This window comes from Mobula hypostoma, chromosome Y (genome assembly GCF_963921235.1).
Source record: "Mobula hypostoma chromosome Y, sMobHyp1.1, whole genome shotgun sequence".
NCBI classification, from domain to species: domain Eukaryota; kingdom Metazoa; phylum Chordata; class Chondrichthyes; order Myliobatiformes; family Myliobatidae; genus Mobula; species Mobula hypostoma.
The window spans coordinates 5,945,895-5,963,526 of NC_086130.1; the positions used below are offsets into that span (position 1 = coordinate 5,945,895).

At 42.5% G+C, this 17,632-nt stretch overlaps 1 protein-coding gene across 1 annotated transcript in view; it reads left to right on the forward strand.

Annotated features, from left to right (window-relative positions):
* LOC134341058 (serine/threonine-protein kinase SIK3-like) overlaps positions 1-17,632 on the forward strand; it is a 410,314-nt gene that overhangs the window by 379,175 nt on the left and 13,507 nt on the right. Inside the window, exons 17-21 of the mRNA XM_063038806.1 lie at positions 3,855-3,980; positions 5,809-5,909; positions 9,498-9,613; positions 10,098-10,461; positions 13,942-14,828. Coding sequence (XP_062894876.1) covers positions 3,855-3,980; positions 5,809-5,909; positions 9,498-9,613; positions 10,098-10,461; positions 13,942-14,828 — 1,594 coding nt within the window. The remainder of the gene's footprint in view (positions 1-3,854; positions 3,981-5,808; positions 5,910-9,497; positions 9,614-10,097; positions 10,462-13,941; positions 14,829-17,632) is intronic.

The following is a 17,632-nucleotide window of genomic DNA, read 5'->3' on the forward strand; positions in this document are numbered from 1 at the left end:
GGGTGCGCCGTACACCAACTCGGCCGACGAGGTGTGCAGATCCTCTTTGGGCGCCGTGCGGATTCCGAGCAGGACCCAGGGAAGCTCGTACACCCAGTTAGGCCTTTTCAGGCTGGCCATGAGAGCCGACTTTAAGTGACAGTGGAAGCGTTCCACTAGTCCATTTGACTGTGGGTGGTAGGCAGTTGTGTGGTATAGCTGTGTTCCTAAAAGGCTGGCCATAGCCGACCACAGGCTAGAGGTGAACTGGGCGCCCCTGTCGGAGGTAATGTGGGCCGGTACCCCGAAGCGTGCTACCCAGGTTGCGATCAGTGCTCGGGCGCAGGATTCGGAGGTGGTGTCACTGAGCGGGACTGCCTCTGGCCATCTCGTGAACCAGTCTATCATAGTTAGGAGGTACCGCGCTCCTCGCGACACTGGCAGGGGCCCCACGATATCCACATGAATGTGGTCAAACCTCCAGCAGGTGAGTTCGAACTGCTGCGTCGGGGCTTTGGTGTGCCGCTGCACCTTGGCCGTTTGGCACTGCATGCACGTTTTGGCCCATTCGCTGACCTGTTTGCGAAGTACGTGCCACACAAATTTGCTGGAGACCACCCGGACGGTTGTCCTGATAGATGGGTGCGCCAAGACATGTATGGAGTCAAAAACTCGCCGCAGGCTGCTGGGACGATGGGGCGGGGTGGCCGGTAGCTAGGTCACATAGTAGGGTCCTCTCATCTGGGCCTACGGGGAGGTCTTGGAGCTGCAAACCGGAGACTGCAGTCCTGTAACTGGGGATCTCAGCGTCTGCCTGCTGTGCCTCCGCCAGCGCTGCATAGTCCACCCCCTGGGACCCCATGGTAGGTCTGGAGAGTGCATCCGCCACGACGTTGTCCTTTCCTGAGACATGCCGGATGTCCGTCGTGTACTCGGAGATGTAGGACAGATGTCGCTGCTGGTGGGACGACCAGGGATCGGACACCTTCGTGAACACGAAGGTCAACGGTTTGTAGTCCGTGAACACAGTGAACGGCCTGCCTTCTAAGAAGTACCTGAAATGCTGGATTGCCAGGTATAGTGCCAACAGCTCCCGGTCGAAGGCATTGTATTTGAGTTCGGGTGGCCATAGATACCTGCTGAAGAACGCCAGGGGTTGCCAGCGACCCTTGATGAGTTGCTCCAGCACTCCACCAATGGCTGTGTTGGATGCGTCCACCGTGAGGGCAGTAGGAATGTCCGTTCTGGAGTGCACCAGCATCGCGGCGTTTGCCAAGGCTTCTTTGGTTTTAACGAAAGCGGCCGCGGCCTCTTCATCCCAAGTAATGTCCTTGCCCTTACCTGACATCAGGGTGAACAGAGGGCACATGATACAGGCTGTCGAGGGGAGGAAGTGGTGGTAGAAGTTCACCATACCAACAGGCCTTTGACTGTGTTGGGCCGGGTGAAGTGGCCGATCGCGTCTACCTTGGCGGACAGAGGGGTTGCCCCGTCTTTAGTAACCCTGTGGCCCAGGAAGTCGATGGTGTTGAGTCCGAACTGGCATTTGGCCGGGTTGATCGTGAAGCTGAAATCACTCAGGCGGGAGAAGAGTTGACGGAGGTGGGACAGATGCTCCTGACGACTACTGCTGGCTATGTTGTTAATCTGTGACACCACTTTCAAAGAATTATGGATCCATATTCCCAGATTCCTTTATTCTATCACATTCCTTAGTGCCCTACTGTTCACTGTGTAAGACAAATTCAGGTTGCTCCTACTGAAGTTCAACACCTCACACTTGGCTGCCTTAACCTCCTTCAGTCATTTTTTCAGTCCATTTTTCCAGCTGGTCCAGATCTCACTGCAAGCCATAATAGTTTTCTTCACTGGGCACTACACCCACAATCTTGGGGTCATCCACAAATTTGCTAATCCAGCCAACCACATTATCATCCAGATTGTTAAATTAGATGAAAAATTACGGTGGACCCAGCACCAAATCCACTAGTCACCAGTCAGAGAGGAAACCAATTATGATCATTCCCTGGCTTCTCCCACAAAACCAGTGTCTATTCCAATCTACTGCCTCACCTTGAGTGCCAAGCAACTGAGTCTTCTTGACCAAACTCCAATGTGGGATGTTGTCAAATGTATTCCTGAAGTCCATGTAGACAATATCCACTGCCAAGCCTTCAACATTCCTGGTAACTTCTTCAAAATACTCTTTAAGATTCATTAGACATGGTCTGCAAAGCAAGAAGCCATGCTGACTATCCTTAATCAGTTCACGTCCATCCAAATACTCCTGCGGACTGGCCGACCGGGTGGGTGTTCAAGTAAGGTTAAACTCACCTCAACATGTCTTTTACAGTTAGGGTTGCCAACTTTCTCACTCCCAAATAAGCGACAAAAGTGCAGTCAAATCCTGGGACACTTTACCCCAGGAAAAGACTACCATGACCATGAAGCCTTGCGCGGGCGCCTGTGTGTGCATGCATGAGGTGTGCATGTGATGTGCGCATGCGCATACATGCCAATTTTTTCCCCCCACAAATCGGTTTTGGCTTCATCTTCCCGACTACACTGTACATACATTATTTCTACTTTATATAGGCTGTGTATTTATCATATCATTCCTGCTCTTACTATATGTTAGTGTTACTTATTTTCTGTTTTATGTGTTATTTGGTATGATTTGTTAGGTTTTTTTTGGGTCTGGGAACGCTCAAAAATTTTTTCCATATAAATTAATGCTAATTGCTTCTTCGCTTTACACCATCTCGGCACGAAAGGTTTCGTAGGAACGCTTTACCTTAGCGGGGAAGATACGGGACAATTGGCAACCCTATGTTCAAGTTCAACAGTACGTGACAGGGAATGAGGAAAGGTACAGCTGACTCATATCGTTTCCTCACGGGCCGGTTGCACATACTTTGCAGCCTGGTGATTGGGGACTGCTGCCATAGAATACCTCCCAATAACTTCCCCACTACTGATGTCAGACTCACCAGTCTTGGCCTGACATACCTTTTCCAAAGATGCTCTCTGACCACTGTTCCTCCAGCATTTTTTGTGTGTTGCCTTAAGTTCCATCTGTCAGCACTGCAACAAGTTTTCCCTCCTGATCTATATCCCACCTTAGATACCTTTCTTGCTGTCCACAACTGTTATTCTTGTCATCTGAAAGCCCCAAAGTGTTGAAATTCTACCCCATCATTTACTTGCCTTCATCATCATTCCATTAAATGCCCAGAGGTGTGATACCTTCAGAGAGATGTACCCACATTGAATATTGACTCTCTAAAAGATACCCACCCTGCTATTGTATACATCCTGCTATCTAGACTGAGTTGATTGCTCCTGAAGCCCAATAAGGAGAAGATTTTCATGTTGCATTATATCTCTTTACTAATTTCACAGCTAAGGAAAATAGTCAAAATTGGATTTCACTGAAATGGGTACGAGTGCTTGAAAAATTTCCTTTGCTAGCAGATATGAAATGTTTTACCACTCAGCTTTTTTGAATTTCCTGTGGATATGATGGGTGCCTCTATCTTGACAATTGTGCATTAATGTGATAAAATGAAACTGAAAAAGAACAAATTTTAACCAGCAGTTTTGGATAATTTTATCAATATATACGCTAGGCATTGCTAGCAATGAAAGTGTTACTTTCACATAATTTTATTTCCTTTTGAGAAATTGATTCAGAGCTGTGATCAAATTCACGATCATTCACTGATATCCAAATCTGAACTACAGATAGGGAAAAGTACTTATGAATACTAAGAGAATTGTTTTAATTAATCTTGATTGTTTACTACAGATTTCTGAAGCTCAAATTGAAAATCTTGTCCCCAGATGTCCAACTTTTAAGCTCTTTTCATGTTTAGGAATGTGAACATTTGCAAAAGATATATGGAAATGCAGTAGATGAAAAAATATTTGAGAAGACACAACATCAGCACATTCTTTATCAACAAGAACAACAACAACAAATCCGACACCAACAGATTCAGGTAGCTAACAACTTAAAATGGAATATCTGCTTGTACTATGAATGCTATTGAACTGAATGATGTTCACGATCTTAGAACACTTCAGCTCTGTTACAGGCCGTTTGGCCATCTGCTTCGTGCTGAACTATTATTCTACCTGGTTTCATCTACCTACAGCAAAACCATAACTCTCCACATCTCTTTTATCCGCGTACCTTATCAAACTTCTCTTAAATGTTAAATTCAACCTGCATCCACCACTTCCACTGGCAGCCTCATTCCACACTCTCCCCATTCTCTGACTGAAGAAGTTTCTGCTCATGTTCCCCTTAAACTTTTCACCTTTCACCCTTAATCCATGACCTCTAGTTCTCGTCCCATCCAAATCAGTAGAGAAAGCCTGCTTGCATTTACCATCAACACACATAAAAGTTGCTGGTGAATGCAGCTGGCCAGGCAGGACGTTTCGGGCCGAGACCCTTCGTCAGGACTAACTGAAAGAAAAGCTAGTAAGAGATTTGAAAGTGGGAGGCAGAGGGGGAGATCGGAAATGCTAGGAGAAGACAGGAGGGGGATGGATGGAGCCAAGAGCTGGACAGGTAATTGGCAAAGGAGATACGAGAGGATCATGGGACAGGAGGTCCGGGAAGAAAGAAAAGGGGGAGGGGGGAAGCCCAGGGGTACAGTGAGGGGGACAGAGGGAGAAAAAGGAGAGAGAGAAAAAGAATGTGTGTATATAAATAAATAAGGGATGGGGTACGGGGGGGTGGGTGGGGCATTAGCGGAAATTTGAGGAGTCAATGTTCATGCCATCAGGTTGGAGGCTACCCAGACGGAATAACCTGAGTCACACTCAGGTTGGAGGAACAACACCTAATATTCCGTCTGGGTAGCCTCCAACCTGATGGCAAGAACATTGACTTCTCTAACTTCTGCTAATACCCCACCTCCCCCTCGTACCCCATCCGTTATTTATTTATATACACACATTCTTTCTCTCTCTCTCCTTTTTCTCCCTCGGTCCCTCTCACTATACCCCTTGCTCATCCTCTGGGCTTTTTCTCCCCTCCCCCTTTCTCCCTGGGCCTCCTGTCCCATGATTCTCTCATATCCCTTTTGCCAATCACCTGTCCAGCTCTTGGCTCCATCCCTCCCACTTTCAAATCTCTTACTAGCTTTTCTTTCAGTTAGTCCTGACGAAGGGTCTTGGTCCAAAACGCCGACTGTACCTCTTCCTAGAGATGCCGCCCGGTTTGCTGCGTTCACCAGCAACTTTTATGTGTGTTGCAGATTTCCTCGTGTTTGCATTTACCATGTCTATACCACTCATGAATTTTGTAAACTTCTATCAGATCTCTTCTCTTTTTCTTACACTCCTGGGAATAAATTTTTAATCTATTCAACATTTCCCTATAACTCAAGACTTCAAATTGTGGCAACATCCTTGTAAATTTTCTCTATACACTTTCAATGTTATTGATATCTTTTGTCTTTTCAGTTGAGAAGAGCAGAGCAGAGAGAATGATAAATGGAAGTTTTTAATATTATAGCTTGCTGAATGGTACCAATATTTTTATGGGATAGTGAAGATGGAAGACTCAGTTGTGCTACAAGGATTTTTTGTTTGGTTCAATGGTATAAAAAAATCAAATCTTCTAAAAGGTGTTTTTAGACATTCAAGAGTAAGGGACTCAAGATAAAGAGGTTATGGAAAATTATATATAGTATTAATTTCACAGAAAATATTAAAATAAAAATTGTATCATAGTCATAGCTGGCAATCGGTACATTTGATTCCTGTTTAATGTTTTACTGCCAAACACAGTCATTCATTTTATTGCCTCCAAAGGAATATATTCGGCCAGCACAGCCTTCACCTCCATTGCAAACAGCTTCATTGATTCAACATGTGGAAAACCAGCCAGCATTAATCATTCACCAGCTTCAGAGGTGAGCAATCCAAGGATATCTTAGTCTGGCTGAACAAATTCTGTTACTGTTGTGGCAGAGTCTCATGTACACCAGACCAATGTAAGTTTAAAGGCAAAACTTTCAGTGAACAGCAAATTAATTAAATTGGAATTAGATGCTGGTTCAGCTGTTTCAGTTATTCAACAAAATGAGTTTGGAAGGAATTTCAAAGATACCGAACTGAAGCCTGTAGATAACTAAAAAAAGATAACTTTTGTGGGAATTACATTTGTAACAGTAAAATATAACTATCAGTAATGTATATTGAGCTGTTATGTGACAAAAAAACTGAGGCCCAGCTTTGTGGGGCCATGAGTAGCTGAGACAACTACAGCTTGACTGGAGAAACATCTACCATCTGCATGCCAAATCCTTTCTTAGGGTGTGGAAGACTTGCACAGTACCGTAATAATTTTATGCATTGCACTGTACTGCTGCCACAAAACAAACTAAATTTCATGACATAAGTGAATGATGATAACCTGATTCTAATAAGGGTCTCTATTGTGGAATGAGAGTAATCAGGGGGCAGGAAGAGGGGAACCACGGTGGGGAAAAGGGAGAGGAGGGATGGGAGCCGGAAGCATCAGAAATACATTCTGTAATAACCAGTAAACCAGTTGTTTGGAACTTAATGAATTTGCCTGGTGTTTCGGGTTTGGGTGGGTCTGCATCCATGCTAGTTCCTACCCCAGTCACTCCTTGCCTGCCACTTGTCTCACACCCCTCATTAGGCGCTCCACCCTCACCATTCCCAACATCATTTGTTCCCACTAATTATATGTATGTGCTAAAGAGTTTGCACAGTAGTGTATAAAGAATAAAACAATGTTAAATAAAAATGCCATGCCCAAGTTTTACAAAGCTCATCCAGTTCTTTATTCCTTCCAAGATAAATTAGCCATTGAGCTAGATTGCACAGAGACCAAAGGAATTCTTTCCAAGATTAAGTGGAGCCCATGACAATGCCAGTGGTCCCAGTGGCCAAGAAAGATGGGTCTGTCAGAATCTCTGGTGATTTTAAGGTTACTATCAAACCCAGTACTGAAAGTAGATGAATATTTTCTGTCTAGGATAGAGGATATCTCTGCAAATGTTTCTGGAGGAAAACACTTCAGCAAAGTGGACTTAGCTGAAGCCTACCTACAAGATCACAAGATCACAAGACAAAGGAGTAGAAGTAGGCCATTCGGCCCATCGAGTCTGCTGCGCAGCTCCCCCATGAGCTAAACTATTCACCCATCTAGTTCCAGTTTCCAGCTTTTTCCCCATATCCCTTGATACCCTGACTAATTAGATACCTGTCAATCTCCTCCTTAAACACCCTCAATGATCGGGCCTCCACAGCCATATGTGGCAACGAATTCCACAAATCCATGACCCTCTGGCTAAAAAAATTTCTCCTCATCTCTGTTTAAACTGGGTACCCTCTAATTCTAAGACTACGGCCTCTTGTCTTGGACTCACCCACCAAGGGAAACAACCTTTCCACATCTACTCTGTCCAACCCTTTCAACATTCGAAATGTTTCTATGAGATCCCCCCTCATTCTTCTATACTCTAATGAATACAATCCAAGAGCCGACAGACACTCTTCACATGTTAGCCCCTGCATTCCAGGAATCATCCTCGTAAATCTTCTCTGAACTCTCCCCAACATCAGTACATCCTTTCTAAGATAGGGGGCCCAAAACTGCACACAGTATTCCAAATGAGGTCTCACTAATGCCCCATGGAGCCCCATTGACACCTCCTTACTCTTATACACTATTCCTCTTGAAATGAATGCCGACTTAGCATTCGCTTTCCTTACTGCCGTTCCTTACAGATAGAGATGGAAGAAGAATCCAAACTGTTTCTCACCATAAACACCCACAAAGGGCTTTATCAGTATCACTATGGTAGGCTTTTTTTTTGGAGTAGCATTTGCACCTGCGCTCTTGCAGAAAGCTATGGCCCAGGCACTCAGTGTTATCAGTGTTACCTGAATGACATCATCATTCCCAGAACCTGAGATTGTTTCACAGCCACAAGTCTCACCTGCCAAGCAGTGGGATCTCTTGCCAGCAAGAATAAGAAAACTTCTGCAGCGATTAAATATTAAGGGCTCATTGGGGCAATTTAAAATTTACTGTGCTGTGACACACACAAAATGCTGGAGGAACTCAGCAGATAACGCAGCATCTAAGGAAAAGGACATTTCGGGCTGAAACCCTGCTGAGTTCTTTCAGCATTTTGTGCGTATTGCTTGAAATTACAGCATCTGCAGATGCTGTCTTGTTTGTGATTAGTTTACTCTGCTGTGGATGTCTATATAGTAGTTGTATTATATAGTATACCATCCATCCATCCAGCCATCCATTTATTTATTTATTTATTGGTTGATTAATTGATTGAGACTCAGTGCAGAACAGGCCCCTCTGGCCCTTTGAGCTACGCCACCCATCAACCTCCAATTTATCCTTAGCCTAATCAATGACCAATTAACCTACCAATTAGTATGTCTTTGGATTGTAAAAGGAAAGTGGAGCTTCTAGAGGAAACCTACACGGTCATGGTTGTGTTTACAAGTTCATTATAGATAGCAGTGGGAAATGAATTGGAGTCTCTTGTAGTGTACTGTAAAGCATTGTTGTAACCATTATACTATAGCAGTCAGAAAGATGATATTACAGCTCAAGCATTGGAGTTTGGAGTTTAACTCTGATTGCCCCTATGCACTGTCCTGATGGAATGCATGAGTTTTCCTCAGATCATCTGATTTCCTTCCACAGTCCAAAGAAATACTGAGTAGATTAATTAGTCATTATAAATAGTCTCATTATTAAGTAAGGGTTAAGTCAGAGTTGTCAAGGGTTGCTGTGCGATGCAGCCCAGAGGACTGGAAGAGCCTATTCAGTGATGTATCTGTACATAAATAATTATTGATATATATATATATATATATGTTTTGTGTCATATACATGGATGTGTATAGTCAAGGTTTTTTCTATATTAGGTTGGTGTTTATAGCTCAGCAGGCAAGAGTGTTGTGAGTTGTGTATTTTTTTATTTTAGTAGGATTTGAGTAACATTGTAAGTATATTGTTTGATTAAGCATTTTGTTGTTTAAATAGTTCAGTATGCATACCATATGTCATCACATCACTACATTGTAGGTGCATACCAGCTAAAATTGAAAATGTTATCTTTCAGCTAAGTTGGTTATATGTTTTGGATTTACAAAACATAATATTTAGCCAATGCTCTTGAAACTGTGAAATACTTGTGAAATTTTCTTTAAACATTTTAATCATAAATTTAATAAGCTTATACCTAACACTACTTGTCAAAAATCAAATTATATGAAACATGATTTAGTATAAGCCAAATGTATTGCATAGGCTCATTTAAATATCATTTATTTTAGGTGAGATCCTTTTTTGGGAAGTTGCTGTTTATTGAACTCACTAGGCATCCCTACAATTCAATTAAAATAGCATTTGGGAATTATGTTAAAAGGGTTCATTAATTGAAATTATTTGTATCTGCCACCATATTACAGCTTTAAAAAATTGCATTCTACAGGTTACGAATCCAACACGAACAGTCAAGCCCTCCTCCAAATCATCCCAACAATCATCTCTTCAGCAAGTCTAATAATACCCTTCCATGTAGCAGTACAGCCGTTATGCAGTCCAGCAGTAAGTATGGTCCAGTTTTAATGACTAGGTTATTCAAATTAAACATCATTCAGTACTATAATTTGGATTTGATTGATATTTGGTTAATGCTGGTTTGATGATCTAGCAGTAAGAATCTAATCATAAGCTCAATCATAACAGCATTCTAATATTACTTACTTGCTTATACCATTTTGCTGGAGGGTTTGACAATTACAAAGTTGCTGCCAAATAGGATTTTTTTTCTAGCAATAAAATCCATGGGTATTAAGTCATTATTTAGGCATAAAATGAGTCTAGAGATTCTAAGCAAAGCTGTTCAAATGAATCAATGAGTTAATTAAGTCTGTTGCTAATATTGAGTTATTTGGAACATCCCAGGTTCCCAAGGTAATGTGAGGTCTTGCTGCAAGTGATTTGCTGGACTGAGTACTGACTGGACCATTGATTGTACAGTGAAAGTTCACTGTCTGAACTGGATATTTTTATACTTCTAATTTTTTAGGTTGTGCTACCTCTTCATCTCAGTTTCAAGGCATACCATCCCAGCATGCTCTATTTCAGCAGCCCAGTAATAGCCCGCCTCCCCCAAACCTCAATCTTCCTCAAATGAATTTACAGTCTGGATTTTCACAGCAGTCGCAAACTCAGGCAATTACAGTTCAAGTCCAGAAAACGCCAGATTTACCCAGCAACAACTTGCTTCAGGGGGCAGGGCAAAATCTGCGTACCACACGTCCCTGTGGAATCATCAGTTCAGAGAAGCAGCTTCCCCTTCAGCAGAGAGGGGTACATATGCACTCTCTTGGGCCTGGACAACTCAGGGGCTTGGCCAAGCCATTGAGTGCTGATAGTGCAGAGGTAAACAGGTAAGAGTACATTTGAATCACAATAATAAATTTTAATTCTCTAGCTGAGTAGAATTAAAAGTTAGTAAGGAATCCGCTAACTTCCAGAGTTATGCAAGCATTGGTTCTGCTACCAGCAGTGTGTTTTTAGTACTAATTAGAACTCTGCTTTACTCATTAATTTTTCTTAGTTTAACTTAATACTACATTTTATTTTTAATATGGTTAATATTTTCAAATGCAAATCATCCTGTGGATGTGAAATATGACTTTTAAAATTGTTTTAATTATTATAATTCCTCTGAGAAGTGAAGATAAAATTACAAACGTATATTTATTCAGAAATTGAGATGAATAGTGGATGATACTGCTTGTACAGCAGGAAAAAAATGAAAAACTCCAGAGATTAATGTCATAAAACTAAGGGAGAAACAATATCATGGAGGGTCTAGGACTGGCAAAGGTTGCAACAATAGTAAGAGGTAGGACTTCGGTTTGGGTCTGAAAGATTGTCCAATTCTCAAGCCCAATCCCAAACTGTTTAAACCTCTTGGTACAGCAGAAATAGGAAAAGACATGCTCCTAAAGAGATGGACTGACCTTTAAATATTTTAATGAGATTGAGAACCTTTCATTTAATTTCCTTGGCCTCCCAATAGTTAAGAGAAGAGATTAGTTAAACTTTACAATACCTCATATACAAGGATAAACAAAGTTTCTTCCGACTCTCCCAAGCTTAGTTTATAATATTGGATCAGAATCGTATTTGAGGATCAGATTACTTTCCCCTCTCTTGCTGGAGATAAGCTGTTTCATCCCTTTTCCTTTGAACCCGTCTCCTAAATCCCCACCACCAAATGCAACTCCTACCTTAGTTGCTTGGGTTTCTTTTTTTGTGGTAATATTCTGTTTTGGAGTGCTAGCTAACCAATTGGATGCTTATACTGCTAAACTGGATTTCTTTCCCACTGATATCAATGCAGCCTTCACTCAAATAGCTTCTACTTCACAGATATCTGCCCTTGCTTCATACTCCAACCCCCAAAAATAAAATGAAGTTGCCCTAATCCTCACCTATCACAAGCCCATGAAGTCAACATACAATTTTCTGCATTTACCTTATTTCTAATGGGATCCTACCACAAGCACATCTTCCCCTCTCTGTCCTCTCTTTCCACAGGGATCACTCTCTCTATGACTTCATTTTCCTGATCTTCCCCCCTCCCCCCCCCCCAACCTGGGTACTTATCGCTACAGCACTCTAATTGCTACACCTTCCTCACTGCCATTCAGGGCCCTAAGCAATCCTTTCAGTTAAGGCAATCTTTACTATGTGGATACATCACCGTCATTCATTGCATCCAGAGCTCCTTGTGTGGCCTCCTGGATACTGGGAAGATCTGATGCAGATTAGGGAAATCGCTTCATTAAATATAATTTTTTTTCTCTGCTTTAGCAGCCAGGCTATCCCAGTGATTGGCTATTTAATTCTACTGTCAGTCTCCATACAACATGTCTGTTCACAGCCTCCTTTACTGCCAAGTTAAATCTGGATATAGGTTAGAACAGCACTTCATATTCCACCTTGGTAGACCTCCAGCTTGATGGCATGAACATCAATTTCTAACTTCTCCTACTTCCCTTTGCCCTCAATAGCCACATTCTCAACCTGACGGTTGCCCACACATTCCTCCCACCTTTCCCCTTCATCAGCTTTCTCCTTTTATTCTATGGTCCACTGTCTTATCAATTCCTTTTTTTTTGGCATGTGCGTGTGCAATGTTGATGGGATGATGTCTTTTTCATGCCTTTACAAGGCATGAGCGAGAGAGAGACTGTAGCATGTCACTCCTCACACAGACATTTCGCAGTATTTTTCCCTTTATTTTACGAGGTCGAGTTGTAATCTCGACACTCAACCTAGCACGGATGGAAAGCATACTCGGGAGCGGATCCAACTGGGTTCGAACCTGGGAACCTCCGTTCCAGAGTCCAGCACTGATGTCATTGCACCACCAGCTGGGCCTGTCTTATCAATTCCATCTTCTTTAGCCCTTTGTCACTTAAACTCTACTCACTTGTTTTTACCTTTGTCACCTGTATTGCTCTTCCACTTCCACTTTCCCACCCTGCATTACTAGATATATCGCCTGTTTCTTTCCAGTCAGTGATGATGGGTTTTGACCTGTGTTTGTTATTTCTCACCCTAGATGCTGCCTGATCTGCTGGGTTCCCCATGCTTTTTGTGAGTTGTAGTTAATCAGAATGACTCCAAAGGGAGTAATCTTCCTGAATGTCTAAAGTGTAAAATGCAAGGGATCCCATATCTACAGATGCAAAGCTATCTCCTTACCCTGCTTACTGCCCTGTTACTGTAATAAATTTCATTAATTATAGGAAAGATGTCAATAAAATTCGAAGAGTACAGAGGAGATTTACTAGAATGTTGCCTGGGTTTCACCTCCTAAGTTACAGAGCAAGGTTGAACAAGTTGGGTCTTTATTCTTTGGAGCGTAGAAGGTTGAGGGGGGACTTGATAGAGATGTTTAAAATTATGAGGGGGATTGATAGAGTTGACGTGGATAGGCTTTTTCCATTGAGAATCGGGGAGATTCAAACAAGAGGACATGAGTTGAGTGTTAAAGGACAAAGGTTTAGGGGTAACATGAGGGGGAACTTCTTTACTCAGAGATTGGTAGCTGTGTGGAACGAGCTTCCAGCAGAAGTGGTTGAGGCAGGTTCGATGTTGTTGTTTAAAGTTAAATTGGATAGATATGTGGACAGGAAAGGAGTGGAGGGTTATGAGGTGAGTGCAGGTCGGTGGGACTAGGTGAGAGGCACGAACTAGAAGGACAGAGATGGCCTGTTTCCGTGCTGTAATTGTTACATGGTTATATAATTGAAATGTAGGTGTTATTTCAGTCTTTGAGCGTTTTCAAATCTCTGATATGGAAAGATAAGGATTAGTTTATATGTTGCATGTTCGTTGAAGTATCAAAGCATACAGTGAAATACGACGTTGTGACAACAACCTACAGAGGTCGACTATGTGCTCAGGGCTGCCTGTAAGTGTTGATATGTATCTGGTGCCACTGTAACATGATCACAATTTACTATCTACTTAATTTTTTGGAATGTTGGAGAAAACCAGAGTATCTGGAGGAAACCCTTACAGTACAGGAAGGTACAAATTCCTTATGAACAGTAATGTGAATTGAATATTGATCATGATCACTGATAAAGCATTATGCTAATCTCTATTTTACCATGCCACTCAACAGTACACTGTGGTTTATGTTTAGACTGAAAACTTGGGTCATGATTTCAAATGCTTCTTGCAAAAATCTATAAATACAATCATCTCTGGGTCCAAGGTTATGATTAGAAAAACCCAGCTTGCTCACTAATGTTTTGACCCTTCACTCTGGACTAGCTTATATGTGACTGTCAGTTTGACTCAACAATCATAAATTTTTAACATCAATTTCTGTTTGTTTACAGCTGCCATATTAGTCAATTCCCTCCTTTGAGTTACGATCAGACACACTTGCACCCTCACTTTCTCCAGGAGGGACTTCGATTTTTAACTAACAACTTCAATCCAGCAACAACGTTTTCTCAAGGCATGAAAGTTGCACAGATGGACTCACTTTCGAACTATAACCAAACCATAGCCTGTAATGCTGTAATGCAGCATGAACACCAACAGCAAGATTTCACAGCTTCATCCCTACATCATGCATTGCTTTCTCCAATGCCATCTGACCATACAAGACACCAGAGGTTTTCTCAGCAGTATGGCCATATGATTCAGGGACTGCTATCGCCCAGGCACTCGTTGACAGGCCAACAGGACCTGCGCTTAACTCCTGTTGAACTGCCACATTTTTTAAAACATCGTCAGCGGCAGCAACATCAGCAAGAGTATGTCTTGCTGAGGCACATGAGCCAAGGGGTGGGGGACATGACGGCTAACTTATGTGGGCAGCAACATTTTTTAACAGAAACATTAAATATGCCTTATCAGAATACAGAAACATATCATGAACATCATCTACTGCAGGTCAGAGGCCAGGGTCATATTCTGCAGCCCCTTTCGTCATCCCATGGCCACAGTTTTGTACATCATAGTCTGCTGATACATTCGGAGTGTATGGAAGAGGACTGTGTGAATGAGGGGAACAAGAAGGACTATCAGGACAATACTAATTCTAGTGATGTATCCACCAAATGCTGCCAAGAGAATCCAGAGCTGTTCAACGTTGTTAGGTGTGAGGCTTCAGAGAGACTACTAGCAAATATAAATCATGTGCACAAAGTGGGTGTTTCACAGCTATACAGTCATCAGCCAGACCCTGACTCTGCTGGAAGTAAAGTGCCAAGCAGAGGTAAGTGCAGAGAAGAAGCATTTATCACTAATTGGGATGATTTTTCATACCACTTCCTCAACACTTGATCAAAACAGAAAGAAAACTTTCATGGTATCTTGTCTTAAATTATTTTCTGCAAGTTAGTATGTCATAAACAATTTTGGTCCAGAATAAAACTCAGTCACTTAATCACATTAAATCACTTTGACTAGCACTTATTAATTAATTATAAATTAAGTCTAACACGATTCTTTTTACAGTAGAGTTTTATTTACTTGTCCAAAATCCAAAACTGGGATGATTTCACTAACGAGTGGGACTGATGTTTGACAAGTTGCATGCTACTAACATGTAGGGCTCAAGAGTATTAAGCTTTCCGTTTAGAAGGGCATAACTAATCATAACTGGCCCTCAGAAAAGGAGGTGGATTTCAGGCATGGAAATCCAGAGTGACACAGAATAATTACCAATTTTTCTTTTAATTTGTCAAGGAATACAGAGGGATTGTAGCTGCAAGAAGGAAATGAAAGTGGACCTAGAGAGAGGGGTTGCAGATAGAGAATGGCTCAGGTTTTCTTGTGATGCTTTAAGAAACTTTTTTCAGTACCTGATTGTAAAACATCCTGAAATCTGTCACCACTTCAAATAACAATATCTTTTTGCTTTTCCTGCTAGCTAGATTTTTATGCACTCTGTTATCCCTTTATAATGTCCTTATTTCCTTTTGATAATTTTGAGTTCCCACCTATCTTTTTGTCATCAGCAACCAGTACCTTCATCTGAGTCATCTAAAACATTGAGACCCCAGCATCAATCCTTATAGCACATCATTTCTTACATCCAGCTAACAAAAAAAAGATTTAAGACTATAAAACCACGTATTTATACCTACATTCTATTTACTCATACATGTATTGTTTTCTACAATTATGTGTGTAATTTTATTAGTTACTTTATTTTTTTCAGTAAGCATTTTAGCCTTTGAATTACAGTTGTGAGGAGTGATTCCCTTTTTAGATGATGATATGAGTCAGTCGTTTTGGCTGCCTGTCTACCCATAACAACCTTCAGACTACTTACTGCAGTAAGACTTAAAACACCAAGGCATTTGAGAAAAGGTGGAGTTTTCTGTCCCTCCACCCAATTGGCTACCTCTGTATGCTTCTGCTACAAAATCATTTAGGATAATTGGAGTCTATTAGAACTAGAATTCTTTTGCTCTTTTGTGTACCATACGATTCAATTTTATCAGAAAACTATTGCCAGATACAATCAGGTACCACTAGGTACTGGGTAGCAAAAACTTGGCAATTTGTTATAACTCCTCTGTGCATATTATGGTCATAATTACTGAGAACTCCCTATCATATGGAAAGTGGCCAGTGGGTGAGTGGGCCAGTGAAGGAGTGGAGCTTGGAGGCTCTGACTCGAGAGATTCTGGCAGTTTTGGCAGTTGTTTCTGTGCAATCAAGTCAATCAAGATTTGAACAGATCAGCAGGAAGCCGGTAATTAGACAATCAAGATTTGAATAGCTCAGACTCAGCAGAAAGCAGCTGATTGGGCAATCGAGGTCAGGTGACCAAGCATTTTGAAAAGCTCAAACAGATAAATAGAGGGATAGCTCAAGCAAAGCGGCCTGTGAAGGAGTGGGCCAGTGAAGGAGTGGAGCTTTGAGGCTTTGACTCGAGAGGCTTCGACGAGAAGAGGCGGAGGTCAAGCTAGCTTGCAGTTAGCCTTTACAATGACTCCTGAGACAGTGATGTGCCTCTCATGTGAGATGTGGCAGCCTTGAGGGAACGCCCCTCTCCCGCAGAGTCACATCTGCCAGAAATTCATACGGCTGGGTGATCTGGAAGACCGTGTGAGGAATCTGGAGCGGCAGCTGGATGACCTTCGACTCATAAGGGAGAATGAGGCAGTCATAGATGAGAGCTACAGGGAGGTAGTCACACCTAGGCTGTCGGAAGCAGGTCATTGGGTGACAGTCAGAGGGGGGAAAGCGAAGGTGAGCAGACAGGTAGTGCAGAGCACGCCTGTAGTCATTCCCCTGAATAATAAGTTTACCATCCTGGATACTGTTGACAGGGATGACCGACCAGGTGTGATCCACAGTAGCAGGGCCTCCGGCACTGAGTCTGACCCAGTGGTGCAGAAGGGTGGGACGGAGAAGAGGAGAGCTGTTGTCATTGGAGACTCTATAGTCAGGGGAGCAGAGCGGAGACTTTGGGACGTGAGAAGGACACCCACATGGTTTGTTACCTCCCAGGTGCCAGGGTCCAGGATGTCTCTGTCCGGGTGCACAACATCCTGGTACGAGAGGGAAAGCAACCAGAAGTCGTGATACATGTTGGTACTAATGACATAAGCAGGAAGAGGGATGAGATTCTGAAGTGTGAGTTACGGGAACTAGGCAGAAGGCTGAAGAACAGGACCTCAAGGGTAGCTTTCTCAGGATTGCTGCCAGTGCTACGTGACAGTGATGGTAAGAATTAGAGGAGATGGCAGTTGAATGCGTGGCTGAGGAGTTGGTGCAGGGAGCAGGGTTTTACATTTTTGGATCATTGGGATCTCTTCTAGGGAAGGTGGGACCTGTACAGATTGGATGGGTTGCACCTGAACTCGAGAAAGAGCAATATCCTTGCAGGTAGGTTTGCTAGCATGGTTCGGGAGGGTTTAAACTAATTTGCAGGGGGGATGGGATCCAGAGCGATAGAGCAGTGAAAGAAGTGCATGGAGTAAAGCCAGATCTAACATACAGAGAGGCTTTGAGGAAAGAGAAGCAGAATAAACGGTGTAAGGACAGTAAGGTAGAAGGGTTGAA